Source organism: Leptonychotes weddellii, chromosome 15 (genome assembly GCF_054177405.1).
Source record: "Leptonychotes weddellii isolate Sample4059 chromosome 15, ASM5417740v2, whole genome shotgun sequence".
Lineage (NCBI taxonomy): Eukaryota > Metazoa > Chordata > Mammalia > Carnivora > Phocidae > Leptonychotes > Leptonychotes weddellii.
Window position 1 is genome coordinate 51,260,219 of NC_138383.1, and position 12,360 is coordinate 51,272,578.

The following is a 12,360-nucleotide window of genomic DNA, read 5'->3' on the forward strand; positions in this document are numbered from 1 at the left end:
GCCCTCTCTGCTTCCCCGCCCATCCAGGTGCCCCTCTTGTCCCCTCCCCCTGCAGAGCACATCCCTGAGACTCAGTGGCTCAGCCCTGGGTGCCCTGGTGTTTCCTGTCTGCGCTTTCGGCTCCAGTCTGGGGGTGGGGGTGGGGTGGGGGCGGGGACGGGTCACGCACACCGTTCTGTTCCTCGCCCACGGGGGAGCAGTTGCTCACATTCACGGATCACTTCGTATCAGATACAGCACCTTCAGATGCCGCGCATTATTTACCTCCTCCTGTTGTGAAGCGTACATGTAAACCTTATCCCCGTGTCACAGTTATCCCCGTGTCGCAGACGAGGGCTCTGTGACACTCCCCGCGGCAAGTCACTGGACTGGGCAGGGATGCACCTGTGTGAATTTAAATTTTAAAAGTTAAAAATTAAAAGACAAAACCAAAAACCTGTAGGGCAGAAAGACCCAGTGGTAACAACAGACAAAGCGGGGTAGTGACCTAGAGCCTTAGGAACTAGGAGCTACTGGTACCGTATTTGAGTTACTAATGGCGGTTCTCTGACGTCTTCCGAGAATGAAGCTTTTCAGCCGGCAGCGCTGTGGGCGGTGCCAGATGTGAAGTCCTGTTTGTCTGTACTCCTGTCTTGCTTCCTGTTTAAACATTTTTTTAAAAAATCAATTAGAAACTTAGAGAAGTATCTCAAGTACAATACAAACAACTTTATTTCCTTCTGAGCCTTTTGAGAGTAGTCTGCAGACCTGGTGCCCCATTGTCCCTGAGTACACGAGTGTGTGTTTCCTGTCAACAAGAAGGTTCCCTGGGCGCCTGGGTGGCTCAGTTGGTTAAGCGACTGCCTTCGGCTCAGGTCATGATCCTGGAGTCCCGGGATCGAGTCCCGCATCGGGCTCCCTGCTCATCAGGGAGTCTGCCTCTCTCTCTGACCCTCCCCCCTCTCATGCTCTCTCTCTCTATCTCATTCTCTCTCTTAAATAAATAAAAAAAAAAAAAAAAAAAAAAAAGAAGGTTCCCTGCCACCAAGAGGACCAGGGAGTTCCCAGTGATGCACGGTGCTGTCATCTGGTCCTCGGGTCCCATTCGGGTCCTGCTAGCTGTCCCAGTGACGTCCCGTGTAGCAAAAGGACCTAGGCCACCCTTGGCGTTTGTCACGTCTCCTCAGTCTCCTCTAGTGTGGACCAGTTCCTCAGTCTTTCCTGGACGTTCTGACTTTGACACTTTCGAAAATTATAGGTTGGTTATTTCCAGGAGTGTCGTTCAGTTTTGGTTCACCTGATGTTTCGTAATGATTCAGTTTAGGTTTTGTGTCTTTAGCAGGAGTATCAGAGAAGTGATGGTGTGTTCTCATCGCGTCCTATCAGGTGTCGCACAACTTTAGTGTCCACTTACTAGTCCCGCTCACGTTAACTCTGATCCCTCGAAGGAAGGGGCGTCTGCCAAATTTTTCCATTGTAAAGGGCTTTTTTGTGTTGGTAATTAGTAAGTATTTTGTGAGGGGTGCTTTGAGACTGTAAATGTCCCATCCTCCCTCAAACTTTATATATTGGTATGGACTCATGATTCCTGTGTTAGTTGCTGGCTTATAACATCACAGTGTGGAGGTTTGGATTGGCCCAGATTTGGCCAGTGGGAACCCCCTTGGTGTGGTGGTTCATGTGTCCTTTTGACGTGTCCTCAGCAACTTGAAACACTTCCTTACTTTCTAGAACAGCAGACTATTCCAGGCCTGTTTCGATTGCTCCCTGCCTCAGTCCTGGAATCAGCCATTGTTTCTGAGGGGTCATCATCCCTTTTAGTGGAGACTAAACAGACGAGCTCATTGCTTCTCTCAGGCCCTGTCGGCGGGCCCCACTAGGAAATACACGTTTGTGCATAAATAGTACACGTGTGTGTGTGTACACCTTACACACACTCACACCCGTAGTCATTTCTGCATCTGTAGTGCTGAGAACTCTAGAGTCTGCAGCGACACCCCCACTTCTAATCCAGCACTCCAGTGTACACTCTGGTTTCCTCTCTCTGTGTTTGCACCTCCCTTCTTGGGTTAACAAGAAAACTGCTGTCCTTCCTCCCCACTGTATTTACTTATTTACTTAGTCCTACTCCATATAACCCGTCTCCCGTCTCCTCTGCCCTTGCCTGGACACCCTCCTCCCCGACTCCTGCTCTAGCACCTTCTGCAGGGCTGTTGCTGTGACCGTCCCTGTGCATGGGCCCTGCTTGTTCCCCTTGGGTTCCCTCGCTCTGCACTGGGCCGCCCTCCTTGGTGCTCACATTCCCTGCCAGGCCGTCCCTTTGTGCAGATACCTTTCGCACTCTGCTCAGTACCCACTTCAGCACCCCGTTATGGGCCCCCAGGGTGCCGTACCCTCCCACCCAGACACACATGAGTGTCTGCCTTGTGCAGCCCTGCTTTATGGACTGAATTCGCAGGAAGGGGAAGAAGAAGAGCTTTCTACCTTATTCTTGTAAAGATATGCCAAGTTTTTGAGGAATGGATATATTTAAAGTTTATATTTCTAAACAGTTGTAATTGTTAATCTGCAATTATGTTTTCACTCATAATGTTTAAATATCAGTGATCTAAAACTCCTGTCATTTTTTTTTGAAAAAAATCAGTGAGGGACAATAAAAAGAATATCATGAAACAAAAGTGTTGTATCAGTAGAAATAAATTTGGTAAATCACTGCACGCTCGTGTGCGTTTGGCCTCATTGACCAGCTGCCGTTCCTGTGGCTGCCATCCTGTGCAGCCCCTTGTAGAGTGGGGAGAAGAATGAGAGCAGAGGGAAGCCGACACAACATTAGCCTGGCTGTGTTGTCTCCGTTTTGAAATAGGAATAATACTGTTGGAGGGATTCTCATTACGGTTCCCTTGAAATGACGGTCAGTTGTAGAATTTTGAGTTACTTTTTGCATACCTTCACATTGTTCGCGCTACACTCTCTCACCCAGCGCAGTTGCTGGCGTGGAGTAGGACCCAGTCATTTTTGTTTGCATCAGTCTGTCTGATGACTACGAGTCTGGAGGAGGTAAAACTTTTGGGGGATTCAGAAAGATAAACGTAAGAGGAGACGAGAGAAGACAAACATTGAAGCAGGCATTAAGGTAGAAGGGCCAAGAAACACGGGGCAAGAATAGAAACTGTGACAGGTGCTCATGCCTAGGAGGAAGGAAAATTCGTGGCGTGTCTTTAGATGCCGTAGATCTCAAGATGGAATGTGTAACATGAACTGCTTACTGGGCCACAGACTGCTCTGCCTCTGGGGTCACATTTTCTAAGAACTCCAGGGTTTTTTCTGTAGAGTATGTATGTCTTCTGCCCACCCTGTGTGAAATGAAAACTTGATCCCAAAGACTGGAATAAGTCTCCTTGGAAGGAAATGGGACTCTTAAAAGAAAGAATAAATAAAAAAGAAGGAAACTCCATGAAGTTACTTGGCACCGTGACTCCTGGGGAAAAAAGCTGGTTCGATGTTGTGTGCCGGGCTCTCTGTGGGAACACTTTGTTTATGAGGGATTAATCCCAACAGGCGTCTAACAGTTTGGTGTTCACTGAATATTATTAAATTAATGCTTTGCCTGGATTTGTTCTGATTTTCCATCTCCCACTTGCAGGAGGGCACTGCAGCACATGCCTCCGCTTTCCCTCTCACCAGGATCTACGGATTTCTCGACTTTCCTGTCTCCCAACGTTCTAGAAGAAGTGGACAGCTTCCTCATAAGGATAACTAGGTAAAGTCAAGGTTGATGAGATGGGGCTTGTAGGGGGTAGACGGTCTATATGCTTGTTAAGTCTTTTTTTTAAAAAAATCTTTAATCTTTTAAAGATCAGCACTAAAAATGGCTCATTTTCAGCGGCTGAAGTAAAATCATAGTTCAGCCCTCTGAGCTCTATTATGTAGCGACACCACCTGACCTCAGGGGGTGGGGGTCCTCTGACGCAGCCAGAACAGGTGTCTTAGAGTCCCCAGTGCGGAAGCTCTCAGCTTACTTGGAGCCCCAGCCCACGGCCTCCCCGGCCCCCGCCAGCAAATAAGCCACTGGTCTGTGGGCCTGGGTGAGGCCCCTTAGCGTCTTGACAGACTTAGTGCTTGCTGTTCTGTGTCCGCCCAGCCCTGAGGGCGCTACTGGGTCGGAGCACAAACCGGGTCCAGAGACATCGGGAGTTTTAGAAGTTTCAGTGTAAGGTGTTCGGAGGACATCTAAAGTAGGTTGTTAGTGCTTGGAGGAATGAGCCCTTGAACCTCTGGCTGCTGATCATTCTTAGCAGAGGTTTATTGCAGCGGCTTCTTTATTTGCGGTTTGTTCGTTTATTGTTTGGTTTATAAAGTTTGACTTGTTAAAATTGATATTGTTAGTAGTATTTAATAGTTACAGATTAAGGGCACAGAGGGGAGGATTTAGTGTCCTCGTCCTCTGGGTTGACTTAGGTTTTCTTTAGGTTATCTTGAGGATTTTGAGAAAGTATTTCTGATCAACATATAGAAAGCATATGACAGGTGGATTTTACTGATGGTGGTCAGTTACGTGGGGTTTGGGGGATACCTGGGTTTTCTCATGTTTTTAGGAAGTGACGAGTTTTTTGCTCTTTGTTTATAGCTGCTGTTCGACTCCAGAGGTGGAGCTGACTCTTCTGGCCTTTGCACTGGCAAGAGGAAGTGTTGCCAAAGTGCTGAGCTCTCTGTGTACCATCACTGACCACCTGGACACACAGTACGACGCCTCGTCCCTCATCTCCTCCATGGCATCCGTCAGGCAAACCCTGCTCCTTAAATACGGTAAGTGAGCACGGCGCGGTGGACGAGCCAAAACACCGTAATTAACCTGGCTTCTTCTTACCTCCTTGGGCAGTTGGTAGCTACCCCGTGATTCCGGAATGAACATATCCTCTCCTACAGGGGCTGACAGGGAGAAGGGGGATGTGGGCCCATTGATGGCAGCATCGGAAGAGGCTCTGAGTATCCCCTGGGCTGTACTCCCGGGGTTTACCGGCCAGACCACTTAGGCTTGGTGGTCATTTGAGCACAGCCGTCTTCGATGAGGTACAGATGCGTCTCTCTGTGTAGACCAAGAGGGTTGGGAAGTTGGAGTACCTCCCATCTGGAGGAGGGAGGGAACTGGCCCAGACAAGGCACAAAGCATCCTGGTCTTAGACTGCATCGCTCTGCGTCCCTGTTGAGAGCTGTGTGTCCACCACCGCCTTGCCCCCCTGGGCCCAGCCACCGTCCCCCTTGGTGCTTTCCTGCTGACTCGGGATGGGCCCTCCTAACCCTTCTCAGTTGGTACCTGAGGAACAACTCATCTGCCATCCCGGCCTCTGGCACTAACGTTTTGTCCACAAAGTACAGTCTTGGATCCCATCCTCTTCAGTTAAACGGGCAAACTGTGCTGTTTCTGCCATGCTATTTGTTCTTTTGCCTTCATACAACTTAGTAATTTATGTGTAATTTTTAAGGTCCGACAATTGATGTCTCATAAATCCAGTTTTCCTCTTAAATTTGAAAAGGTCATTTTTTGGTGGGGTAGGGAGCCCATAGCAGGCATGGCTGGATGGGAGGGATACGTAGTGTTTGGGAAATACTCTCCAGGAAAGTTATGGATTCAGATGAGCAGTTATTTGGGCAGGGAACACTGGATAGGGGAGGGACGCAGGAGGGAATGTTTGTCACTGGCAGTGTTCTAGTTCCGGGTTGGTTATACGTTAATGGGTATTCATTAAAAGATTATTAGCGTGAAAGAAAAAGGAAAAGCTTTCGGGTCGTTACAGCAAACAGTACTTTTTAAACTTCTTAAAACTTGCAAAATTTGCCTGTAGGTGTATTAAAGAAACACAACCCTAGACCCTAAGATATTATTTATACATGTAAATGCAATTGTAATAAAATTAGTTACTGGCTCCAAAACACTGTTTTAGGAATTCCTCTCCCAAACATGTTGAATCTGTGGTATTTGTCTTGTATCTTATAATGTGCTTTGTTTCTGAGGAGTGGTTATTCTAGAGACCTCTTCTTGGAATCACGTAGGGACATAAAGCCGTACTTGGTCTCCTTCAGGAAAGCATAGAAGAATGGCGTCAGCTTCTGTTTTAGCTTTTCAACGGGTGCGTTTTCCGTCAGTAGTCTCCTGGCCACCTGCTTTCCATTTCCACGGACGTGCCTGCTAGTTTTTATTTTTTACCTGTGCCAGCTTAAGGCTCTCATCCTCTCTCTTTTCTTTGATCAGGTAAACCTCTTCAGTTGACCCTTCAGGCCTGTGATGTCAAAGGGAAAGAGGAGAAGTCAGGGCCTGAAAACCTCCTTGTGGAGCCGTGGACGAGAGACGGTGAGTGGTAGGTCTGTCCGTGTGTGGTGAGTGGAAAGGCCGAGGCGCACTCTCCGCCGGTGTGAGGCTTGGGCCTTGGACTGCTTGGAACTCGCGGGCTGCACACCAGGTCGGCCTGCACGAGACGGTGGTTCTTGAACCATCTGCGTTCCATCCTTATCGCAGCCTCGTACTCTGCTATGGGTACTCGAGAGCCCTCGGTTTTGAAAAGCAGGGACTCTTCCTTTTGGAATATAAAAAGTTTCCATTTTTAAATTCAGATTATTTTTCCATTGTGTTACCCTAAAGCATTAAGAAACTCAGCAGATCTGAGGCACGATACTGCTGAAAACATAATTTCAGGAGAAGGGTATTTCTCAGTGTGACCCCTCTGGATCCGGAGTGTCCGGAAGAACCTCGCTGCTTGCCTGCTGTTAACCCGGTAGCTGCTGAGGAGCTCTCCCATGCGGTGGTGGGCTCTTTCTCTCGGCCCGGGGTGTCTGTGAGTCTCTTCCTCCCGTCTCGTTGGCCAGCCGGTTCGTCTCCTGCACATGCCCCCTTGCGCTCACTGCGCTGCTTAGAACATCGCTGATTCGGCTCAGGAAGGGGACCATTTGGGTAGTTATCAAACGCTGGCAGGAATTGCCCTCCTGCTTTGGGTTTGCTTTCTCCTTGGCCTTGCTCACAGCATTGCAGACCACATACGTTCTCAGTGGTCCCCTCTTCTCTGTCGTGTCTCCTGTGTTCGTGCTTCTCCCCGAGGCGTCTCCTCTCTCTGTGGGCTTCGCGTGCTATAGACTCCTACGCAGGACACTCTTGCTGCAGTCCTCCCCGCGCAGCGCCGTCTCTGCAGGCATGTTTCCTTCACCGCGTCCCTCTCCTGTCCCGCTAGGGGCCGTTAGGGGCCACACAGGCCGCGCACTCCCCCCGTCACGTGCCCTAACCCCAACCCCCAACCAGGAAAGGCAAGACCACTCTGCGAGAGGCCCCTGCATTCTTCCTTCACGCTCTGGAGAGTCAGGGTTTCTGTCTCCAGAGCATGTAAGGCAGACCCTTCCCAAAACATGTTGATGGATTTGTACTCTCATCATCATCATCCACTGAAAAGCCTCTCTTTTGTTTTATTTTAGCTTTTTATTTTTATTTTATTTTTTACTTATATCACCATTTCAAAGCATGTCTCCATCTATTCTTTCTTTTTTAAGACTTTTTTTTAGAGCAGTTTTAGGTTTATAGCAAAATCGGAGGAAGGCACAGAGTTCCCGTATAACACATTCCCCCCACACGTGCAGCCTCCCCCATTGTGAGCACCACTCCAGAGGGAGACATTTTCTTACCATGGACAAGCGTACGGCAACACTTCATAATCGCCCAAAGTCCACAGTTTACCTTAGGGTCCGAGAGAGAGAGAGAGAGAGAGAGAGGGGGGAGAGAGAGAGAGAGAGAGAGGAGAGCGCACGTGCGTGAGGGGGAGGGGCAGAGCGAGAGGGGAAGAGAGTCTTAAGCAGACTCCGTGCTGAGTGCAGAGCCTGACATGGGGCTGGATCCCACGACCACGACCTGAGCCGAAACCAAGGGTTGGGTGCTTAACGGACTGCGCCACCCAGGTGCCCCCTTTAGGGTCCACTCTTGATGCTGTATGTTCTGGGGGTTTAAACAAATGTGTAATGACATGAATCTATCGTTATGATACCATACAGAGTATTTTCACCATCTTAAAAAATGGTATATGGATTTGTAACACTCTTCAAAGTCCAGAAGGAAGTCCATAGCTGCAGATTTTTCTGTAGCTATGAGAATCGAATACTGTTACTCTCCCTGTGTCTCATCTGCCCATCTCCCCTCCCTGCCTTCCGCTTCCCTCGGGTGGATGGATCTTGTAAAGTAGTTGTAGTTTGTGGGTTATGTTGGTTGTATTTCCTACAGGCGCACAGGTGGGACGTGCGTAGGCCTGGGGAGGAGACTCGGTTTCTCCTGGTCACTCCCTCCACAGCCATCGCCGCTGAAAAATGAGCCTGAGGCGATGGGTGGGGCAGGGGAAATGCTCACAGCCAGAACAGTTGGGTCTAGAGGAGGGATTGCTTTCCTTCCCTTGGGCGGGGGAGGGGATAGCTCTTTGCACGGTTGTGCTTCACGCTCCCCAGGTGCCCGGAAGTGTCATTTCTGGAGAGGTGCCTCTTGCTGCACAGTGAGTGCCCAGGCGACCCACACATTGACCCTCAGGAGCCCAGCTTTCCTGTCTGGTGTTTGAAAGGGATGCAGCATGCTGCCCATACACCGAAGGGGTTCTTTAATCTGTGATTGGTTATTTTCTTTACTGTCATTTGAAGAGAATAAATTGGGGGGGAGGGGTGCAGTATCAAGACAGAGGGAGCTTTAGGGCATCACATGAGCTCTTTTTTGTTTTTTACCGAGAAAGGGAAGAACAAAGTTTTACTTACCTTTTAGGCTTTGTTTATATATTTATTTTGGCCTTTAGAAAAAACCTTTAGATGTGTGTTTGGTAGCAATGTCATTTAAAGAGTGATTCTTTTGATTCGGTTAATTGCTTTAGCTACTTTGAGACAAATGACAAATGCTGGTGGTCAGTTAACCTGGGCAGACCTTCAGCGCACCGGAGAGTGGGCTGGATAGATTAGTCTTACCGTTAGCCGAGTTGTGTGAATTCCTGACCGTGTGGCTTCTTAAAACTGAGGACATAATTACTGTTTGATGGAACTAGATCCTACCGTAGCTTCTCTCTGTAACTAGTCAGTGTTCCTTTGGTTTTAATTTTCTTGGTTTTGGTGACACATTTTGCATATTGTTTTATGGAGATTCAACTTCATCAGTTTTGTTTATTGAGTTCGGTATAATGAAAGCAGCAGCATGAAGCGGGTTTAATCTTGAGCAGGCAGAACGGTTGAGGGCCGTCCATGGTTCCAGGATGAGTGGTTGTTTGGTGCTGATGGGGGCATGTGTGTGAATTTTATCATTTACAGAGGTTTGAAAGAGAAAGGCGGCCTTGGGTCTAGCAGCAGACCTTTTTGTGAATTTACAACAACAAAAGAGGTAAACCATGACTTTGATACAAATGAAAAATGAACAGTTACACTTTTTATTTATCTCGTTAATTAGTGAGGGACCAGTAAGATGTTATAAACAGTTCAAAAGAGAATGCATGAAATACACATAGACCGGTAAGAGTGCCCACAGGAATCCACAGATAGATACAAAAATTGGTCAACATTCATGAAGAATAATCAGCTGCATTGGGGCGCCTAGGTGGCTCAGATGGTTAAGCGTCTGCCTTTGACTCAGGTTGTGATCTCAGTCAGGGTCCTGGATCGAGTCCCGCATAGGTTCTCCCTCTCCCTCTGCCTGCCTCTCCCCCTGCTTGTACTCTCTCTGTCAAAATAAATAAAAATCTTAAAAAAAAAAAAAAAAAAGAGAATAATCAGCTGCATTTTCTGCGGGCAGGAACCGTCTGCATTACCGTCTTGACTCTACGGTTTACAGAGTTGTAAAATAGCTCACAGCGAAAGGTGGAGATAGTCCACAGAGTGTGCTCAGCGGAACAAACACCCAGCCATCTTTTCTGCCCATTTTAGAGTCTTGCACAGTCTTTCTTGACAGAGTCTTCTGGAAGTTCTGTCATCCCTCTGTCGTCTGTCCTCTAGGCCTGCGTGCCTCTGTCTGCCCAGTCAAGCATCAGGCATGGTTTTAGGAATGGCACAGAGAGACAGTTGGTTGTCAGGTCTTTTGTCTGTTTGAATTTAAGTCACAGTCTTTATGAACTTTATTTGTCTTTCTTGTTACCTCAGAGCAGGGCTGCCGGTGTGGTTGAGAAGACAGTGTGCTGTCTGCACCTAGCCACGGTCTGTTACCTAGGCGTTGGCAGTGAGCTCACACCTGTGCGGAGGGGAAATCTTTTTCTGATTCTTATGAAAATACCAGATAGACTAGTTACCCCCCGCCACACACAAAGGATCCGGTGTGTTTGGTTGGTCTCTGTGAGTTCTTCGGGTTATGACAAATGAGTCGGTTATCCTCACTTCACTGTCTACCTTTTGCAGGGTTTCTTACAGAGACTGGAAAGACCAGAGCAAGTACCATTTTTTCTACAGGAACTGAATCTGCATTCCAAGTTACACAGATCAGAATTATGGTAATTCTCTTACTACCTTCTTTAAGCAACGTTACTGCGATTTTTAAAACTGGGATTCCATTTCAGAGCCTGTCACGGGTTTCCGTCACCCATGTTGTGACCATTCTGTGCCAGGCCTGTAGCAGAGGGCAGGGACACAGAGATGAGTAGATGGTTGTCTGGGGATGTGTGAATGCAAGGGATCGCTGCTTAGGAAGCAGTGTTTTTATTTTTCTAGGACTAAATATCATTCTGTTGGTTAGGTTTGCTTTAAGCTCTTTGAACTTAACTGTATTACTTGGGAACACAACAGCCACAGGACTTCTGTACCTTCCATGTGCTTGAGCTAGATCTCTGCTTTTAGGTTCGACGTGGTGGCATCGGTGCCCAGTGTGGGTTGGTGTTTGCCTATAACTCACCTTCGGATAAATTCCATGCAGAAGAACACTTCAAAAGGTTTGAAAAATATGACCAATGGAAGCTTCAGGAATTCAGGCAATTTGTAAAAAGCAGGTAAGGAACGGAATAAAAATCTTTGTAGTTAATAAGGCTGAATGCATTTTCTTCTTGGCAAAATATGCTTTCGTGTGTTCATAGAAGTGGTGCCCCAGCCCATCCTCAGTGGCCATGAGCATTCATTGCTTTCTAGCAGCCTCCGTGAAGACATGTTTTAATTTGTTCGTAGATTCTTCACTCAGTCCCTTCCGTGACCAGGTGCACACATCTCCAGGATGGCTGGGTACTGACACACGCCTGGACTGTCTTCAGTCTTACCTAGCCACTGGGAAGTTTATCGATGCCCCGACCTTCCTCCTCCTAATCATGCTTTCATTGGAGGTATTTTTAAGCACCCACTCTGCACTGGGCCTGATGCTCGGCGCAGAAGAGACACAGTGAACAGGTCGGCACAGTCCCTGCTCCGTGCTGCTTACTGTCCTCTCAGACCAGCAGTGTCACAGTCTTGTCAGCACTGGGCAGGAGGGGTGGGGGCTCTGGGAGGAAAGACCCCGGAGGGAGTGTTGTTTGTGGTAAGAGCTAAGGATGATGTACAGTTGAAGGAGACATCCTGAGCAAAGAGCAGAGCAGGTTTGAGCAAGCACTTGTAGATGAAGTACGGCAGGCTCGGGGGCCTGCAAGTGCAGAAGTTACTGCCAGGTGGAGAGTGGGGAACATGGAGCTGGAGGGCCAGGAAGCGGCCCAGTCACTAAAGGTCTTTCTGTCTCTGGCTCAGGGCTTGGACTGCATCCTTTAAGCCAGGGTGGGGGGACAGTATAGTGTTGAGGAACTTCAGGGAGAAGAACGAGGAGACCAGATGTGTGTTTTACAAGTACTGTTCTGGATCATGCTGTGTGGCCAGGGGAGAGCCAGCATGGAGGCAGGATGGAAAGAGAGGAGGCGGCCAGAGGCCTGGGTCCCCTCGGCTAAGCAGCCCTGGCAGCGATGGAGAGGTGGTCACTGACGGAGAGACCACCAGACAGTGACTGAGTGCAGAGCAGAGGAGGAAGGATGGTGTAGGCATTGCGGAGGCTTGGGATTTTGGCTGGGGCAGGTGGGGACACTGGGAGTGCCCTTCTCTGATAGAAACTAACTTGGGAAAACAGTCTGTGGGAAGCTGCTAAGCTCAGTTTTGGTCCTGTTGAATTTGAGGTCTCGGAAGACTTTGAGCTACTTGGCAGCTCCTTGGATGAATGCGTTGGAACCTGGAGGAGGTACTGAAGGTACCAATAGGAGAGACGTTTGAAGGATAATTAAAGTGAGATTTTTCTGGAAGAGTATGTGGGCTGGGAAGAGAAGAGAGACCCTATAGATCAGCTGAGAGGCACCAGCATTTAAAGGGCCACAGAGAAAAAAGTAGGCTGAGAAACAGCCAGTGAGGCAGCAGGAAGTCCCCTGTGTGTCATCATGAAGCCAAGGGGGGTGATGTTAA

The 12,360-nt window shown here is 48.4% G+C and overlaps 1 protein-coding gene and 1 long non-coding RNA gene across 4 annotated transcripts in view; both read left to right on the forward strand.

Moving 5' to 3' along the window:
• Nucleotides 1–3,072, forward strand: LOC145717448 (uncharacterized). The gene is made up of 2 exons (XR_014140677.1): nt 1–801; nt 1,013–3,072. It is a non-coding gene; the product is annotated as an uncharacterized LOC145717448 (long non-coding RNA).
• Nucleotides 1–12,360, forward strand: part of ZZEF1 (zinc finger ZZ-type and EF-hand domain containing 1) — a 103,136-nt gene that overhangs the window by 22,600 nt on the left and 68,176 nt on the right. For all 3 annotated transcript variants that reach the window (XM_081805928.1, XM_081805929.1, XM_081805927.1), the window contains 5 exons: nt 3,623–3,739; nt 4,607–4,785; nt 6,230–6,328; nt 10,363–10,454; nt 10,798–10,946. In XM_081805928.1, the coding sequence (XP_081662054.1) occupies nt 3,623–3,739; nt 4,607–4,785; nt 6,230–6,328; nt 10,363–10,454; nt 10,798–10,946 (636 nt within the window). The remainder of the gene's footprint in view (nt 1–3,622; nt 3,740–4,606; nt 4,786–6,229; nt 6,329–10,362; nt 10,455–10,797; nt 10,947–12,360) is intronic.